Consider the following 17,890-nt stretch of genomic DNA (forward strand, 5'->3'; position numbering starts at 1 on the left):
TTGAAAAACGGAATGGATCCTCTTTTATCTGCATAAAATTGAAATCGACAGCGCTCTCCCAAGCCGACTCTGAAATTTTCGTCTTCTTAAAAATGGTGTCCAGAATCGTGAAAAGAGCCCCCGCAAAATCCCTCAAGAACCGAAGGAACTTTTCACAACAGATCAATCGGAAGAGGTCGCCGGTGAAGAATGCCACCGCCGCGGCCTCCTTCGTGGTGGCTTCCATCAACAAATCAATCCACAGTTGCCACCGCCGCTTGATCAAGATATTTGCGAAATTAGCCCGTGTCACTACTCCCAAGAAAACTCCGCGCAAGAAGGGCTACCAAATTCTCGGAAAAACCGCCGCTAACCGGCCGGAATCCTCCGTTCGGCGATCGTTGTTCGGTGACGCCATTCCCCTCCCTCCGCTGGCCTCTCCAGAGAAGAAGACTATATTCCTGGACTTGGACGAAACCCTGGTGCATTCTACGGCGACCGTTCCCCCGGCGAACTTCGATTTTGTTGTCCGGCCGGTAATCGACGGGGAGAAGGTGGAGTTCTACGTTCTGAAGAGGCCATACGTGGATGAATTCTTGAAAGAATTGAGCGGAAAGTTTGAGATCGTGGTGTTCACTGCGGGAATTAGAGAGTACGCGTCGCTTGTGTTGGATAAGTTGGATTGGAGGAATTTGATATCGCATCGGCTGTACCGTGAGTCATGCAGGGAGATGGATGGGAAGCTTGTGAAGGATTTGTCGGGGGTTGGGAGGGATCTGGACAGGGTGATGATCGTGGACGATAACCCTAATTCGTATCAGTTGCAGCCCGACAATGCTATTCCGATCAGGCCATTCACGGATGATCTTGGAGACGATGAATTGAAGAAGCTTATGGACTTCTTTCAAGGGTGTGATGATTCCATTGAGGAAGCAGCGTGCCCGCCCTTGCTGAATTGAGTTCATTTCCGTTCCGTTGTACGATTAAGATAGAGATGTATCGCAGTATTAGTATTATATACAGTATATTTCTTGATTCTTTCCTTACCTGTCCTTGTTTTTCCTAGTGAACTGAACATCGTCTTGTGTGTTCAGTTCAATGTAATGTCAGCAAGGGTTGTCATTGTGTGTCTTGTGTGTTCAATGTAATGTCAGCAAGGGTTGTCATTGTGTGTTGTTTGGAATCACTTTACTTGAACAGTAACAGAGATCATTTGTCATTTGTGCTTCGCAAGTGGTGGTTGTTTCATTTTCATTGCTCCCTTTAAGCCCCGAAAATGGGGAAAAATAAATTTAAATCATTTGTGCTTCGCAAGTGGTGGTTGTTGACACGACGCTCTTATAGGCCAATTTGATTATTGATATGCAACAGGGCATTATTGTATGTTAAGAGTTAAAATCTAACGTCTGTATATTCCGACACTTTGACTTGACTTGACTTTCCTTATGTTATGTCTCACCAGTTGGAGTTGGAGATCGACAAACAATAAAATGAAGGAACAATGCTGCAACACCTCCCTCTATGATTATGATTTGATTGATCTAAAATTCCTCATTTCTGATAAGACAACAGGAGTATTTTTTATTCACAGCCTGCCTGCCTGCCTTCCCTCCCTGACCCTGACCGATGATAATGAGAACATCAACAACAATATAGTACAGTAGTAGTAGTAGTAGTCAGTCTAGCTAGATAAAGCAAGCAAGCTCCTCCTCCTCCTCGTCGAAGCAGAAGCAGAGGCAGACAGACAGACCTGGCGGAAGACCTTGATGATGAGATCATGGTAGTCGTCATCGTTGAGCGTGAGATAGCATGTGAGGAGCTCTTCCAGATCTTGGGGCCTCCACAGCCCCTGCTCCCTGATCATCTCCACCATGGATTCCCTGAAGTCCCTTTGTGGATCATATGAACTCTTCACCACTGCGAAGCTGTCGAACACCACCGGCACTCGCTCTTCCTCCATCACTGCTCCATTCTTCGTCTTCGCCTTCTTATCTTTGCACTTGATTCTTGCAATTTTCATCTCCTCAAGAGCCCTGATTTTGCATTCGGGTCTTGGTCTTGGTCTTGGTCTTGGTCTTGGGGAGTAGTGGTAGCAGCCTTCACCACCACCACCTCTGCTCCTATTCTTTGGCCAGCTGACAGAATTTGGATGATGCAATGTCGGCTGTTTTCTTGAACTGCTGTTGGAGGAGGATGCACTAGTAGTATTAGGTGTCCTCCTCCTAGTCCTAACCCGATGACCTTTCATTTGAACCTCTTCCTCCTCCTCTTCACTGCCCAATTCAATTGGCAAAATAACCCTTTCTTCGTCAACTCCATCTCTATAGTTATGCCTCAGTTCATTCCCCCAACCCTGCCCATTCAATGAAGCACTCCCTCCTCCAACTCCATTCCTTCCGATCGATAATGGTGCTGGTGCGTCCCCGTGAGTCTGTGCTGGAAGTTTCCACTTTTCTTTCATCTTCTTTATGTCCGAGACCATGTCGCTGAACTTGGGCCATTGTTGCTCGTCTGCTACTTCTTCTTCTGCTTTCCTTGTTTGTTGGCTCTCAACTAATCTGGAATTAGCGGGAAGCAGTTCAAAGTCAGGGGGATCAGAATCATCGTACCAAAGAGGGTTAATCCCTCCGGTGCTTCTCCTTCCTTGCTGGTGGTGGTGGTGGATCACTCTTTCCTGACTGAAAGAGATCCTCCAATACGCATCGTCTTCATCCATGCTGTAGACTCTCCCGTCGGGCAATGACGCGTTCGGAGTAAGAAGGCCAGCAGTAGTAAGGTGGTGATGCTTGTTGATCTTATTATCAGAAGAAGCAGAATTTGTCTCGGACAAGAAGCTGCTTTTTTGTCTGAACCTGGAGAACCAGGAACCCCGAAAGACGCGTTTGATTATAGAAGAAGAAGAGGAGGAGGAGGAGGAAGTAGGAGGAGGAGGAGGAGATGCAAATGCAGATTGAGAAGACGAAGTTGCAGGATTTCTTCTTCTCCCCCACTTCATCGTATCGTATCATATCATATCATCATATCCTCTCCTAATGAATTACTATAATTATTGAAATTGAAATTGAAATATGAATGATGGATGGAGGGAGGGAGGCATAGAGAGTAATAAGTAGTAGTATTACTACTAGTATAGGCGTAGGGATAGCCACAGGGATTGGATTATAGAGTTAGGGACAGTTAAGAGTGACAATAAAAGAACGACGTGGGTGGGTTTGAATTTATTAAATGGATTCTTGGAAGCTCCATGGAGCTCAGGTCCGGACCTAGAGAGATAAGCTGTGTGTGTGTCTTCCCCTGGACCGAACATCCCAGGCGCTCTTAAAATAGAAGGCCCACCATAGATCTTGTGACCACTTCACCCACTTTCTAGTTTGCACTTTAGACCTTTTTGTAAAACAGCTGTCCTTTCTGTCTTGATCTGCAAATTCTTGATTTATTAGTATTTCCCTAAGTTAATTACATCTCTTTAATCTCATATTCAAATTGTATTTGTAGGACAGACTCAACTCAAAATTAATAATACTAAATGTTGGTTTAAAATACAAATGTTTTTTATTGTTTTTTTCTTTAAACATTGTAGGATAAACAAGTTTAAATGCAAAAAAATAAATATACAATTGTATATATTGTACGTACGAAAACAATTTTTCAAATGAAAACAAGCAAATGGTGTGCTAATCTTTGAAAACGGCGTGTTCGCTTACATATTTTTCTTCTTGTATTTTTTATTATCGATTTTAATTCTACTCTTTTGTTTTGTTTCAAGATTAAATACATACATGTTGTATATGGAACATTACACGCAAAAAAAGGTGGCGTTATTTACTGCTGCTGTTGTTTGTTTATATAGTGGTGTTGTGAATGAATATTAAAACAAATTTTGTTTTATCTGATTCTGATGGTAGAGACTAGAGAGGCTAGGCTGGCAGGCGAATCCATCAATATTGTAAAGCTTATTCTGTAGTTGTCACTTTTATGATGTATGAACCAGAACCAACTTGGTATTTATCTGTAGTTTGATTAATTTTTCAGTTTTGGGATCTATTCATTACATAATGCTTGATTGCGTAAGACCCTTCTACTTATGTTGTTTTGGTAGATGGGATGGGTTGCTTAATGGATGGCTTTAATTTAATTTTCTTCTTGGTATATAATTAATTATACATACATATAGAATGAGATGTGTTGTACTCCATGATTTGTTAATCAATTAAATTTTATGGATATTAAGTCTGAAAGAGTTATATCTAAAAACAATGAGAAGGGTGCATTGTATTTCTTTATTATATAACGGACACGGGTAAGGAAGGCGCTTTCTGGTGTTCCACAAATGTTGTTGTTATGTATGATTTATTTATGTCTTGGTTACCAAGAAAGATGTGATAATACTAATATAGATAGTATAACGTAACTTGCCAATGCTTGCTTATGCAATAATAATGGCAGGCATACCATACCGTTTTAGAGTTCGTTTTCAAAGATTGGGACATATATGTAAGATATGCATAGCGGTAGCTAGTGTTGTTTAATGAGGCGGCGATGGCGATGACGATGACGATGAGGCAAACAACAACTCAAAAAACACCTTTACATTTTCTTTACTCGCCGTTCCCTTTTCAGGAAACAACATGCACAACTATAAAAGATGTATACTTACTTTCACCTCTCTCAACTGCTCTTCACACGCCTCTCTCTCTCTCTCTCCCTCTCCCTCTCTCTCTCTCCCCCCACACAGATATGGCTATAAATTCGTACTACTACTATTTATTGTATTTGTTTCCAAGTTAGTTAGATAGATTGGTGACCTACCCAATGAAAATGAATCTGGTGAAGCAGTCGCAGCAGCAGCCTTGGTTACAACCTCCACTGGATTTTGCTTTTTCCTTTTGCACTTCTCTTACAAGAGAATATAGCTTCCCCAGACTACACTACACTAAACTAAAATAATAACAGCAAAAAAATTCTGTGCTTTCTGTTGCTTGGGGCAAGATCTAGGCATTTCTTTGTTGCCAAGAACGCATGCCTTGAGAAATTAATTACTACTACTGTTTTAACATCACCCAAACAGCTGTGCCCGTGCGTGCATTCATAAATAACTCCCACTCCCAGGCCAATTATTTCTGAGGGAAGATTGGTTCTATCTGGACAAGTGATTTGCTGCTTTTCAGACACCCAACCCAACCCAACCAAACCAAACCAATCGTGGTTGGAGCGGAGGAGCAGTTGCAGTTGCACACTTAATCATCTATTAGTTTATTATTCTGCAGAAAATTAATTCTGACTTCTTCCTTCCTAGTGTAGAGGAAGAAGGGCCCTTAAAATATGTTGTAGTAATGCGAAACTAGCACCAGCACTGATCATCAGATGGACAAGAATTGAAGGAAGAATGTCTTGTAGAGGAGGAGTTGTACGAGGGGTGCCTCCTGTTGTTGTTGTTGTCATCGTCGTTGTGCTGATTCTTGTAACCGTTTTGCAGCTGGTAAGTTGCAACAATGACTACGTATCCGCAGTTGGCGATCCAGGGATGGCGAGGGATGGTCTGAGGTTGGCAATTGAGTCATGGAATCAATGCAATGAAGTTGGAGAAGAAGCTCCGAATATGGGAAGCCCCCGGGCTGCAGATTGCTTCGACATCTTCAAAGACACAGACAAACCGCAAGCTTCTCCCAAACAAGGTCAAGGTCAATGTCAGTAGTAATCTCTCAAACTTTTGTTCCATTTGATCATCATTCATCTTTGTAAGAATCTCCCTCCCTGCTGTTGCCTATTGTCAGCGCAAACCAGGTGCCCTCTCTGCAACAAAGCCCCCCACCGATTAGTGCATAGAGTTACGGAAAAGGATAACAGATTAGGGGTGGGGCAGCGCCTGAATAATGCAGCAGCAATCCAGGAGAAGAAGACTCCCAATGCTGTTGATCTATATGCAGCACAGAAGGAACTCTATTTGGGACACAAATGTCAAGTCCAAGACACCCCCAAACCATGGCAATTCTGGATGATCATGCTCAAGAGCGGCAACATGGATACACGTGCTAATAGGTGTCCCAAGAACGGGTTCAAATTCACCCCTTACGGCCCCGACCGCAAATTCCCATGCTTTGGAAAAGGCTGCATGAACCAGCCTTTGATCTATCACAACTTCACTACTTTACAAGGGCCTAACAACACTCTGCTCAAGGGGAGATTCTTCGGCTCGTGGGACCTGGATGCTGATCTGACCAAGGGATTGCAAGAAACCAATGCTTCCTACCATTCTGTTACGTGGGAGAAGGAATTAGGACAGGGGAGTTGGACCTTCCACCATGTTCTCAGGACCTCACTCAAGTATCCATGGCTGATGCTCTATTTGAGAGCAGATGCGACCGATGGTTTTTCGGGTGGCTATCACTATCCTACCAGGGGAATGTTAAAGATTGTAAGTGATCGATCAATGGATGGATCTTTTATCAATCTAGTTTTGTGGATTCTTCATAAATTGCCATTGGATTGCAGATACCAGAATCTCCAGATTTCAAAGTAAGGTTCATGCTGGATGTGATCAAAGGAGGTGGTCCGAACAGCCAGTTTTACCTGCTCGACATCGGGAGCTGCTGGAAGAACACCGGCATGCCTTGCAACGGCGACGTGACTTCAGACGTGACGCGTTACAGCGAAATGGTGCTGAATCCGGACACGCCGTCGTGGTGCCATCCAGACAACTTCAAACTATGCCCACCCTACCACACCTTCCCCAACGGCAGCCGCGTGCATCGTTCCAATACAGCTCGGTTCCCTTACGAGGCCTACCACATGTACTGTGCCCCTGGAAATGCAATATTTGCAGAAAAGCCTAACTCCATGTGTGATCCGTACAGCAACCCTCAGCCACAGGAGATTCTGCAAATCTTGCCTCACCCTGTCTGGGGCGACTATGGCTATCCCACCGAGAAAGGAGAGGGCTGGATTGGAGATCCCAAGTCTTGGGACCTCCATGTTGGCAGGCTGTCGGAATCCCTTTACTTCTACCAGGTTTGGAATCATCTCGATCCTTTTTCTGTCTGCAACATTTTTTGATATAAATTGCTAAACTGCTAGTTTGCAGGATCCAGGGACCCCTCCGGCAAGGAGGCAGTGGACATCCATAGATTTGGGGACAGAGATCTACATGGGTCGTCCTGATCAGGTAGCAGAATGGACTGTCAGCAATTTTGACATCCTCGTACCTAAGAAGGGTACCACTGCAGCATAGCCACAACAATCAAATTTGATTGAATTTCATGCAACCCCATCCCAGGGCAGTCAAAATAGATAGCTGTTTGGGGTTTAGGAAATTTCAATGTACCACCAATAGATTTCAGCAATAATCCGCCGTGGTTATTAGATGCATCCTTCCTTAAGAGTTTCGTTTCAATTAGAACCCTCCAAACAATATCACAAATGTACACACGACAGGGCCAACACTATAGCACAGGAACTGCCATCGTAGCATCACCAGCAAAACTTGTGTCCATGCCCACGGCCGAGCTTCCAGCAAGGGAGTACCGAAACGACGCGTACTCGCACCTCTGGAAGACTCGAGCCAGCGATGCTGCTTTTCTTCTAGCTCGCCGGGTTCCCGTAAACAGTAGACTCTGCAGCAGCCCCGCCAACGCCGGTGCCTTAACAACCCTCTCCGTTGCCGCCGCCCCTCCGCTTCTGCACAACTCAAGCAATGCCGCCACAGCATTTTCTTTACCCCTTGCCGTGCCACACCGCATCATTCCGATCAGCCCCGACACTGTTGCCTCCTCACCTCCCACCGCTGCAGCTCCTAATGGCTGCCGGACAATGATGGCCAGCACACCTGCCGCTTCTTCAGAGACCTCGTCTTGTCCTAGAACTTCAACAAGCGCAGCTATGGCCCCGGCCTCTATAAGACTCGCGCAGTTTTCCGTGTGCGTGGATAAATTAAACAAAGCTGTCACGGCATCTTTTTTACCTCTCCATGTCCCTTCTTTCAAGAGCCCAACCAGGGCTTTTACAGCGCCATCCTCGCGGGCTATCAATTTCTTGTAGTCGTGAACAGCGGACAGACTGAACAGCGTTGCCGCTGCGTTCTCCCTCGCTTCTGTCGTGTGCCCGTTTCGCAAAACTCCAACAATCTCCCCCAAACACCCTTCGACATCCATGATTGTACTTTTATTCTTCTCGTAGATGGACAGGTTCAGCATTGCAGTTATACAATTCTCCTGCGTAACAGGATTCGAAGATGACAGCAGTGTCTTGAGAAGAGGAATGGCACCCGACTCAGCAATGCAGGCCCGGTTCGCCCTCCCTGTCTTCGCCAACCACCGAATCTCCCTGGCAGCCACAGTCATGGCTCTTTGAGACCCGTTCGACAGCTGCTCCACGAGCAGGCGTGTTGTGGCTTTAACAGCCACAGCTGCAGCTCTGCTCGTCAAAGCAGACGACGAGTTTGCAGAAACATAATCCGAATTCTGGGGCGTGTCGCTCGCGATCCCGTTACCCATACACCATTGCATCATCAACTTCTGCAGAGCACGATTCGGGACCAGCTTCGTATGAGCCAGCATCTGCCCCGACTTTGGACAAGTGCAATGCCCTTCCTGCATCCATCTTGAAATCGATGTCCGATCATACGTCTGCCCAGTTGATATCACCACGGGATCGTGCATCAAGTCCAATGATATCGGGCAACAAAAATCCTTCGGAACTGCAACAAATGTCTCTGCAATCTCCTGCATAACCAACCCTTTCTTCACCGTTCTATAACTCCAGTTCCCGAGCTCGTCTTCCTCATCCTCAGAATCGAACAACAAGAACCTGCAGTACCTCATTATAGCTACAAATCCATAAAGAATTGATGCAGTAGGCTCAAGATCACCACCATGATTCACGATCATCTCCTCCAAGAACTCAATTTCAGCTCTGCAGCTTTTCACACTGCAAATCCCCAAATTTTCCACAAAGAAATTATGCAATTCAGTGCTCTCAGGAATCCTTCCGTGGTCAAACTCATCGAAGAAATGATACAACCTCAACCCCAGCCAATCATCATGATCATCGATGAATATTTTCGACCTCCTGGCTTGGTTGCATAGCAATTCAATGTGCTCTTTGACATCTTCAGATAAACTGATTTCACCCAATGGAAAAACATCCAAAAGTGTCGAGATTTCCTGGTTCAAATCGTGGAAATGACCTGAAATCGAGTGGTTTTGAAGCAGCAACCACAGCTTGCTCGATACATCCACATAATCAATCAATATTTTACACCTGTAAAGCAGGAGGTGCATCTCCTTCAAGCACAAGAACACGGTCGGAGCAGCTTCCGCGAACTCCACATCGCGTAAAGCATCTAGGAGAAGAGAAATCACCTGAATTTTTCGGATTAATGATCTGGAATTTCTCCGCTGGAAAAACGGCGTCGTTTTACCGTTACCTGAAAACGATGACACCACCTCTGCGGAAATGGCACGCAAAGTCTCCAAAACCGCCGCGTCGGATATATCCACGGGCGCTAGAAACGCCTCCACTGTCGGCGACCTCCGCCGCCTCAGCGACGAGAACATCGCAGCCGACGCCATTAAAGCAACTAGAAAATGAAAAAGAATGCAGACTATCCCTTCGCAACTGAAAAAAATTACAGCTTCCAAACTGAGTATTTGATCTTCGTCTTCCTCCTTGTATCCTTCATGAGTGCATCAAAAAAAAAAAAAAAGAACTTCGGATTCCGAATCCGCGTGCGAATAAGGTTTGATTATGCGGATTGACTGAATTTTCAACAAGCATACTTTTTTTCCTTTTCCAATCTTTCTGCAGGTTTTAATACTCTTGGAATTTCTATCCAGCCTGCTTGAGAGTGACCTTTGCTTTGAAAAGCCTTTGTGGGGTTAGTCTGCAAGTAATTTTACAGGATAGAAAATTAGGGTTTAATGGAGAGACATGTATTGTAGGTGACGTACGTATCTGTTGACATTTCAGATTGACTTATAGATAAGAACACACTGTGTCTAATCGAAAACAGGGCGAGTAATTTCTTCTTTAGACGATACAAGTGGGGATTATCCTTTTTCCTTTGTATTGACCAGACATGGTAAGGGAGTTAGGGTTTGTCCCGACACAAATTTTCACACTGATTCTGAGAAAGCAAAGAGCGAAAAAAAATAAAAGGAAAAAACTAATGGGCGTCGTGTGAAATGAAACTTCTATTTATCTTTGTATGGTTATTACAACACCCACAAGTCAACCATTGATTATACAAGTTGAAGACACCATTTTCTGCTGCCATAACTAAAACCCACCCAGTTACTCATCATGATGAGAAAGTAGTTCTTTTCTAGCCTTGATGACAGACTGCAATATTATCACTAAGAAAAGAATTCAATGAATTAGAAATAAAGCTGCAATCTTCCATTCGATCTATGCATATTTATTCCAAATAATCTGGATTCGTCTAACAAAACAACTAAACATCATTCATTAGCAGCAGCAGCAGCAGCAGATACATGAGAACCTCGGAGTAACAAAGCCTTGAACACAATCCACCCGAACCAGTATTGGCTCGCCAGCATTACCTTGATCGAGGAGACCTTCCCGAGAGACACCTTCCACAGGAGACGAATTTCAGCAATGTCTGCGGCTTCCTCGTTCTGATTTTCAACCGCGAAAGCTGCACATTATACCATAATTTGGCGAACCGTATGTAATGATCAATCATGTCATATCCAAAGACTAAATTTTTTAGAGCTTTCATTATAAAACACATCCAAATGATGAAGAAGATTGGCAAGTGAGCTTGTTTTATACCTTTCGACGGGTTGATTTTGGAGGATTCCAACAAAGTAGTCGCCTTGATCTTGACTCGAGTCTCCTGGAACAATATTTAGTTATGCATCAATATGTAGGTAGTTTAAATGGAGGTGACAACTCACACGGCTAATGGTAGTAATCAAATCACCACACAACAAGACAGAAGTGATCCTTACAAATTCTCTTGCTCGATCTTTTCAGCAATCGAAATTGCTTTCTGCTTCGACCATCCGTTATGGTAAGCGCGCCCTTCCTGGATCACATGAGCAAGGGACACCTTGCCTCGAACTAGGCTAAGACTCGGGTTCTTATCGCCTAACTTAAGGGGTACCACCTTCTGGGCAGATCTTAATCCTGAATTCTCAGTTCTTCCCCTGTTGGATTCTGCCTTTTCATCTTTGCTACTGCTGTCCTCATACCTTCTAGGAGAAGATTCCATCTCAACAATCTCTCTTCTATTCAATCCCGAGGATGAAGCATCTCTATTTGGAAGACTTACGAACATAGGCATTCCATCAGCATGATAATGAGATGGTTTCTGAGGCGCTGGCAGCAGAATCGGTCCCAATCCAGCATCTTTTCTTGTGTCGCATCTGATCTCAATTGTCACTGGAGATCTAAGAACCGACTCGAATGCCTGTAAGATGTGCAATCTGAATTTTTCAGCCTTAGACTTCGCCTGCTGCGATGAAAACAGCAACTGCACGGTTGGAGCTGCAAAATGATCAGCGATTTTAGAAATGCAATTCGGTATACAGCTTGAAGTAGGACCAAAAACACATTCATTGATTGATACCTGCACCGTAACTGAGCGAGGCGAGCTTTCCTTCCTGTTGCATGAGCTCTTTCGCACTCCTGATAGGAATCCTTTCAAGCACTTCCAACCAAATTTCTTCGATTTGCTGATGAGATCTTCCTTGCAATTGATCCTCCTTATTTTTGTAAGCAGCTCCACGGCCGTTGGTTTCATTCCCATTTGTAATAGGCCCCTTCAACCTATTATAATGAGCATTCCCCGAAAGCCCCCTCTGATCTCTAAGAGTTTCAGCATTGCTCTTTCTGTGTCTTTCCCTCAAATTAGTGTTCAACACAAGGGGGCTATGATCTAAACTAGTGTCTGTCGAAGAGCTCGGCAGTATGTATTGTTGATCTGGGGCGAGTTGCAGCAGTGCAGCCGTTAGCCAAGTTATCCGGTCATTGGAAACTCTCAGCTGCTTTTCTGCTTCGGACAATGTCTTCAGTGCCTGACGTAATTTTTCCATATCTTCTTTCGATACTGTAATCAATATGTCTTGGCCATCGATCAATCATGCATGTGGTGAAAGAAAAATATGTGAAGACAAACTTTGCAATAAGACTCACATGTTTGTCGCCGGAAAAACTTCCTTTTAGGCCATTCTTTCATGAGATCGTAGCTTCCAGCAAGAACATCGGTTATAACCGTAGCAAGCTGTGACATCAATGCCATCGGCTCCACACCAGATTCCATGATATCTCTCAGATTTTTCACCGTGTTGACAGTGTCCGCCGACAATGCTGAATCAAGAAGATCTATTAACTTCTCATCAGATATTAGCCCAACCTACAAAACAACAAAGCCATGTTCATATCTATATTCTGCTTCAGGATTACATACAGGCGCAATACCAGCGAATGACATACACTAATAAGCATGAGTTTGATCGAGAAGAAAAGGTACGTACCAATTCCTGCACCAGGCTAAGAGAAATCCTCTTCCCAAGTAAACTCAATTGTTCCAGTGTCATTTCAGCATCCCTCAAGGATCCATCCGACCTCAATGCAATAAGCTTTAGAGCATCCTTATCAATCTCTAAACCTTCTTTAGTTGCAATCCATTGTAAAGTGTATATTATGTCAGCATCTTTTAACTTCGGAAAAAAGAATTTCTGGCACCGGGACACTACCACATGAGGTATAGCTTCAAGACTAGAGCAAACAAGGACAAATATGACTCGTCTTGGGGCCCGATCAACGACTTTTAAAATTGCACTCCAACACTCTGAAGACAATGTGTCACATTCATCAAATATTAAAACTCTGTATTGAGACTGAACCTGGGAAGCACCGAAACTGTCGAGAAGATCGATTATGCCTTCAAAGTCAATATTACTAACCGGGCCTATCTCTCTTAGGCTGCGGCTCTTTCCCGCGTTATGTGCGATGCATGAGTTGCAAAAATCACACGGCCTTGGAAGCTCTACAGACTGGCAATTTAAAGATCGAGCAAATATACGGGCGCAAGATGTTTTACCTGTTCCATGAGGGCCGTAAAATAAGTAGAGCAAACTAACTTTCCGCCTCACAACTGCATTGGAGAGAGCCTGTACAACCAAGTTCTGACCTACCAAATCTTTAAACATTCGCGGCATGTATTTTTGAGTCAGATTCTGATGCCTTTCGTTGTGATGCTTCGAAAATTTGTCTCTCTCGTGAGATCTACCTTCTGATGCAAGATCAGAATCAGTATCCGGCTTTAGAAGATTGTCAACATATATACCCAACTCCCCCGAATAATCATGAATCCAGCGGGCATGACCGATGCTTCCCTGAGAACCAGAAGCATCAAGTAGCAGGGGTAAAGCTTCCCCATCCGATTTAGTGGACGAACTCGAGAATTCTGACATGACATGCACGCCGGGGCCTTCCATTCCTCGAGCACCAGAACCACCTCTCTTATTAAACCTTGAATCAGATAAACCACAAGAAAGACTCCGGCCGGCCATGTCAATAAATGACTTTCCCCTGTGATGAATCCTAGACCAGTTCCATGGAATGCCGCAGCCATTTCTGGGAACGCCAGTGACATTCTGACCATCAAAGCCCTGGAATTCCTCCCGCATTTCATGGCTGTGGGGAGCTCTGCCTTGAGCAAATGAGTTCGAGGCCACGGACATTTCATTTTGTGTCTCGGTCTCGCGGGGAGTTCTAGCAGGCCTACTTCTTCTTGCACCTCGAAACCGCCGCCTTTTTCCCCTGTTCAGACTACTCCCATGGCTAATGTTTATTCCTGCTTGTTCAGCAGCCTTCCCAATCTGGTTGTGACTTCCTTCGCCATAGTTATGGGATGAAACTGCATCATTACTTTCAGCCGGGACATCTTTCAACTTCTCAGAGAGTGTTGTCAGATGTTTATCTTGCCTGTAACCTCCTTTCACTTTGGCACTCCAATCTCTCAATTCTGAGCCTCTCGAAACTCCATCATGGATCACATCATTTCCATCTTTGCTGCTTTGTTCACTGGCAGCACCCCCTGCTGCTACACCATCGTTACGCCTGCTCAACCGGCCACTGAATGGAGGGGTGCCTCCAGACATCCGTCCACCCTGCCTCGGACGTTCTATGCTCACAGATTGTCTTCCTCCAACAATGTCCTCTGCTTCTCCTCTTCCGAGCACCAAATCAGCAACAGCAGGAGATTGCCATGACGGCGGACTCGCAGAGGGGTCCCTCAAAGATCTTGACCTCTGAAGAACCACAAGGTCCCTCATCAACGCCCTATCTGCCAATATGGGACTATGCTTATGCATATGGTTCTTCAAATGGATACAATTCGTCAAATGAATGTGGTTACGCAGATGATCACTAATATCACCATTCACATCCTTAAGTATCCGATCTCGGGCAGCCTTAGTCATGATTACTACTACATAAATAAATAGATCCACCAAAGATGCTCTCAGTTAAGGCCAACAGCAGCACCCAATTCCCCTGATTTACTTACAACAAGAGCCTACTAAGCAGAGGGTCATTTGTTTTCTCCATATAATCTAACTAAATACTTTCCTGTAGCTAAACGAACTCCATCCCCACCTGCAACAAGAAACCATAGCATTTCCCATTTGAGAACATCACAAAGAATACAACAAAGCAAGAAGCAAAACCAACAATGCAAAGAAACAACGTTTATTCCAAATAACTAATACTCTCAACAGCCTAACTACTGCCATTATCTTTAACAGCTGTTCCACTGCGTGAAATTAGTGCAAGAAAGCTCCAATTCCCCTCCAAACCTGTATTCCTTTTCACCCTCACCGTAACCGAGTGGGCCACACTCGTTCATCCCACAGCGGCAAGAAAATCACAAAAGGGTTTTGTAAAGGAAGAAAAAATGGGAGTTGAGAGGATTAGAATCACCTGAATCTTGAACTCATGCCCCCCAACTACTCTGAACTGCTTTTCCAAAGCGGGCGACCCGTTCCATCATTAAGTGATTTCAGATCCCTTTCTCCATACTCCCACATGAACTTCACGAGGGGATCTCTAGAAAACGATGGAACACACACCCAATATGGGTTCTTATTTTATTCACTAACTTGGGATTAATTAAACTATTCGGAAGCAAATAAAATATATATATATATGTGTGTGTTGCTACTTGTCTGTAATAACGACGGTGTTGTGTGCTCTTGCAAGAGGTGGATTTGGAGTGTTGTAAAGAAGGTAAAGCGCTACATACAAAAGGGGATAGATATATACACTAATACACGCATATAATAAATATATATTGCATTTTTAGGCGGTGAAGGGGCTGAAGGTGGTGATGCGGTGGTGCTCACCTCAACTGCTGACAATTTTGCACAGAAGTCTGCAAGAAAAGCGATAGAGCCCTTTTGTTTTTACTACCTCATATGATGTCGAGTTAAAAAAAACCACACACACACACAAGGAATTTATTATATTCACCGCATAAGTTTTTACCCTCAACATTGATGTCAGACTCAGATGGCTAAATCTTCAACCAAATTATTGAGGAAAAAACATACTTTCTATTTACCTTCCTAATATTACCAAATGAATATTCTGGACTTCATTGTCCTGCAACTTTACGAGGCACCGCACATTAAATGAACCCACATAGGATAGAGTATGCAATTTATATAATTATAAATTATTTACTTACTATGTAATTATTGGTCTACTGAAAATGCTACTGTGAATTATTATATTCAAATTTTTGTGTAACAAAAAAGAGCGTAACAAGGTAAGTGGTTTTTGCGAGGAACGTCGTGGGACCCATAGTGATGTGATATAAAATACCGTTGGAGGTGAAGTGGGCCCGGCATTATAAGAAGGTAGATACGACATTTGAGTCACTTAAAAATATTGGTAATAATTAGGACATTTCGAAATTTTTTGGTTTTTTTTTTTTCGGTTAATTTTTGTGAATAGTAGAGAGACAACAATCTAGCTTCTAAATCTTTAATGGACACCAATCAAGATTTACTCGCTTTCTAATTTTCTTTTTTAAGGTATGTTTGTTTTGGGGTTTGAATTTTGAGTTAGGATTTGAACAGTAAAAATTTTGAATTTGAATAGTTGTATTATGTGATATAAATAGATATTAATACGATATTTTAAATGTAAATTTAATTTTTAGTATAATATAAAAAATAAAAAATAATTATTTAATTTAATATTTTTTAAAAAATAAAATAAAATAAATAATATATTTAAAATTCAATTCTCCGAACAAACATATCCTTAATGTATTTCTCGATATGGTTTGATGGGAAAAATAAGGGGTGTTAATTGCTGTGACGGATACGGCGGTGTCTAATCAACTAAACTTCATTAATGGGAGTAAAGGCCTGGGCAGGTGACATTTTAGTGAGACCAAAATTAGGACGTACAGAAACGAGGCAATAGCATTTTTGTAGGATGTTTGAAAAGTCAGTCATTCCATCAATCATCAGATTGGACTCCACCAATCATCATCATTATCACTAACAGAAGAAATTTAAATACTTTGGATTTTGGGAATCGTCGTCAACAGTAGTTAGTTTGCCCTCTTTCTGTATGACTATTTGTGTGATTGATATATTAAGGGCTAATCAGTTAATTAATTGAGGGGGTCATGTGGGATGTAATAGAAATAGCTGCTACTAGATCGTATCTCATTGGATTCTTGACAAGGGAGAGAGGGTCAGTCTGAATTCGTCGTATACGACAAACGAAGCCTCATGTGCTGCAAATTTCAACAACTTTTGCAGTAGTACATGGGACGAGTGAGTGTGATATCAATCTGGACCCAGATCAAAATCAACATCAAGGTCAGAATCAAGATCAAGAATAGATGATGAATGAGCATCCAAACATGGTTTCCAAATTCAGACAACAATGGGCCTTCATAGTTGAGGGTAATCATGTACATTATTAACCTGGGCTCTGTCTTGACATTGAGAGCTACCTATCTGCATTCATATTCCCCCCTCAAGGTGCAATCCCAACAGCACATTGTACAAACCCCACTCCCCAAAGCAGCCCCTTCATATGTTAGCAGGTAGGTAAATGTCCCTTTTACCTGTTGCTTTCTTTCTTCCTCATGAAACAAACCCATTTATTTTAGTTGCAGATTATTACGACTTAGAGAGTTTATATATTTATCAACATGTAACACAAAGTCCCAAATACAGACAACACTACGGTCCTAAGAGGAAAATTTAAAAGTAAAATAAAAAGCTTATGTATGTATAGAAACAGCACGTGCAGCCCATGAACAAGAAGACCTTGATTTGCTGAATAATGATACTGATGCTTTACTAATGATTTCTTGATAATAATTAAAGGGAGTGGAGAAGAACATCATCGGTAAAAACTATGATTCGTGTCTAGTTCCGGAGAGACATTTCTTTTAAGTATATTTGGAAAAACATTGGAACTTGTTTTTCACCCCCTAGGTTTTCCCATAGGCAAATAGATACATACATCGGGCAATACTTTTTACATGTGCAGTGCCACCTTAATCAGTTCTTTCTTGTTCCAGAAATAATCGCACATATACATAATCTAATCTAATCAAAACAAATCAATTCCATTCTTCTTAATCTGACAAAAGATTGCTGATCATCAGACCCTGAGTTCACTCAGACAAGAACAATTACAAAAAATATGCACTCTCACCAAAATTCCTTTTATTCTCAACCCATGTAGTGAATCATCTGATTTGCAGACTCAATCAGGGCATGTATGTAACTGACAGAAATATATATAACAGCTATGAGTTCCAACTTAAAATCAATTGGAATAATTCTTCTTCTTTATAAAGTAGGGAGCTCCAATGTTAATTTCAATTCTAATGTGAGATCCTCAACCCTGATCC

The 17,890-nt window shown here is 42.9% G+C and overlaps 5 protein-coding genes and 1 long non-coding RNA gene across 7 annotated transcripts; 2 read left to right on the top strand and 4 right to left on the bottom strand.

Annotated features, from left to right (window-relative positions):
* The first annotated feature begins 29 nt into the window (after positions 1 to 29).
* Positions 30 to 1,218, top strand: LOC127253298 (uncharacterized). Its single transcript, XM_051277812.1, has one exon. It carries the CDS (start codon positions 93 to 95, stop codon positions 936 to 938), a length of 846 nt encoding a protein of 281 aa, XP_051133769.1. The 5' UTR covers positions 30 to 92; the 3' UTR covers positions 939 to 1,218.
* Positions 1,219 to 1,445: 227 nt separating this feature from the next.
* On the bottom strand, positions 1,446 to 3,137 carry LOC127253290 (uncharacterized). The gene has a single exon (XM_051277801.1). The coding sequence runs from the start codon at positions 2,972 to 2,974 to the stop codon at positions 1,661 to 1,663; it is 1,314 nt and encodes a 437-aa protein (XP_051133758.1). The 5' UTR covers positions 2,975 to 3,137; the 3' UTR covers positions 1,446 to 1,660.
* A 1,931-nt stretch (positions 3,138 to 5,068) lies between these two features.
* On the bottom strand, positions 5,069 to 6,683 carry LOC127253307 (uncharacterized). Its single transcript, XR_007839243.1, has 2 exons — positions 6,550 to 6,683; positions 5,069 to 6,371 (listed from the first exon to the last, which is right to left on the bottom strand). It is a non-coding gene; the product is annotated as an uncharacterized LOC127253307 (long non-coding RNA).
* LOC127253306 (uncharacterized) lies at positions 5,366 to 7,345 on the top strand. Its single transcript, XM_051277823.1, has 4 exons — positions 5,366 to 5,666; positions 5,784 to 6,394; positions 6,472 to 6,987; positions 7,061 to 7,345. Exons 1-4 carry the CDS (start codon positions 5,366 to 5,368, stop codon positions 7,205 to 7,207), a joined length of 1,575 nt encoding a protein of 524 aa, XP_051133780.1. The 3' UTR covers positions 7,208 to 7,345.
* A 2-nt stretch (positions 7,346 to 7,347) lies between these two features.
* Positions 7,348 to 9,545, bottom strand: LOC127253288 (U-box domain-containing protein 17-like). 2 transcript variants are annotated; one of them, XM_051277799.1, is made up of 2 exons: positions 9,401 to 9,545; positions 7,348 to 9,316 (listed from the first exon to the last, which is right to left on the bottom strand). In XM_051277799.1, exons 1-2 carry the CDS (start codon positions 9,543 to 9,545, stop codon positions 7,419 to 7,421), a joined length of 2,043 nt encoding a protein of 680 aa, XP_051133756.1. In that variant the 3' UTR covers positions 7,348 to 7,418. The 2 variants fall into 2 exon arrangements, with proteins under 2 accessions (XP_051133756.1, XP_051133755.1); XM_051277798.1 differs by having other exon boundaries at positions 7,348 to 9,545.
* LOC127253287 (protein STICHEL-like 3) lies at positions 9,535 to 15,267 on the bottom strand. The gene is made up of 9 exons (XM_051277797.1): positions 14,926 to 15,267; positions 12,474 to 14,601; positions 12,133 to 12,352; positions 11,567 to 12,046; positions 10,947 to 11,484; positions 10,768 to 10,831; positions 10,536 to 10,630; positions 9,753 to 9,856; positions 9,535 to 9,649 (listed from the first exon to the last, which is right to left on the bottom strand). Exons 2-8 carry the CDS (start codon positions 14,424 to 14,426, stop codon positions 9,802 to 9,804), a joined length of 3,405 nt encoding a protein of 1,134 aa, XP_051133754.1. The 5' UTR covers positions 14,427 to 14,601; positions 14,926 to 15,267; the 3' UTR covers positions 9,535 to 9,649; positions 9,753 to 9,801.
* Positions 15,268 to 17,890: the final 2,623 nt, after the last annotated feature.

The sequence above is a fragment of the Andrographis paniculata genome, unplaced genomic scaffold (genome assembly GCF_009805555.1).
Source record: "Andrographis paniculata isolate CXL003 unplaced genomic scaffold, ASM980555v1 Contig50END, whole genome shotgun sequence".
Classification (NCBI taxonomy): Eukaryota; Viridiplantae; Streptophyta; class Magnoliopsida; order Lamiales; family Acanthaceae; genus Andrographis; species Andrographis paniculata.

Coding starts and splice junctions, on each gene's coding strand:
- LOC127253298 (XM_051277812.1), top strand. CDS start 93: ATGGTGTCCAGAATCGTGAAAAGAGCCCCCGCAAAATCCCTCAAGAAC.
- LOC127253287 (XM_051277797.1), bottom strand. CDS start 14,426: ATGACTAAGGCTGCCCGAGATCGGATACTTAAGGATGTGAATGGTGAT. Junction 11,485..11,566: donor CTCGCTCAGTTACGGTGCAG/GTATCAATCAAT, acceptor ATCATTTTGCAG/CTCCAACCGTGCAGTTGCTG. Junction 10,832..10,946: donor AAGATCGAGCAAGAGAATTT/GTAAGGATCACT, acceptor ATATTGTTCCAG/GAGACTCGAGTCAAGATCAA.
- LOC127253288 (XM_051277798.1), bottom strand. CDS start 9,545: ATGGCGTCGGCTGCGATGTTCTCGTCGCTGAGGCGGCGGAGGTCGCCG.
- LOC127253290 (XM_051277801.1), bottom strand. CDS start 2,974: ATGAAGTGGGGGAGAAGAAGAAATCCTGCAACTTCGTCTTCTCAATCT.
- LOC127253306 (XM_051277823.1), top strand. CDS start 5,366: ATGTCTTGTAGAGGAGGAGTTGTACGAGGGGTGCCTCCTGTTGTTGTT. Junction 6,395..6,471: donor CCAGGGGAATGTTAAAGATT/GTAAGTGATCGA, acceptor ATTGGATTGCAG/ATACCAGAATCTCCAGATTT. Junction 6,988..7,060: donor AATCCCTTTACTTCTACCAG/GTTTGGAATCAT, acceptor GCTAGTTTGCAG/GATCCAGGGACCCCTCCGGC.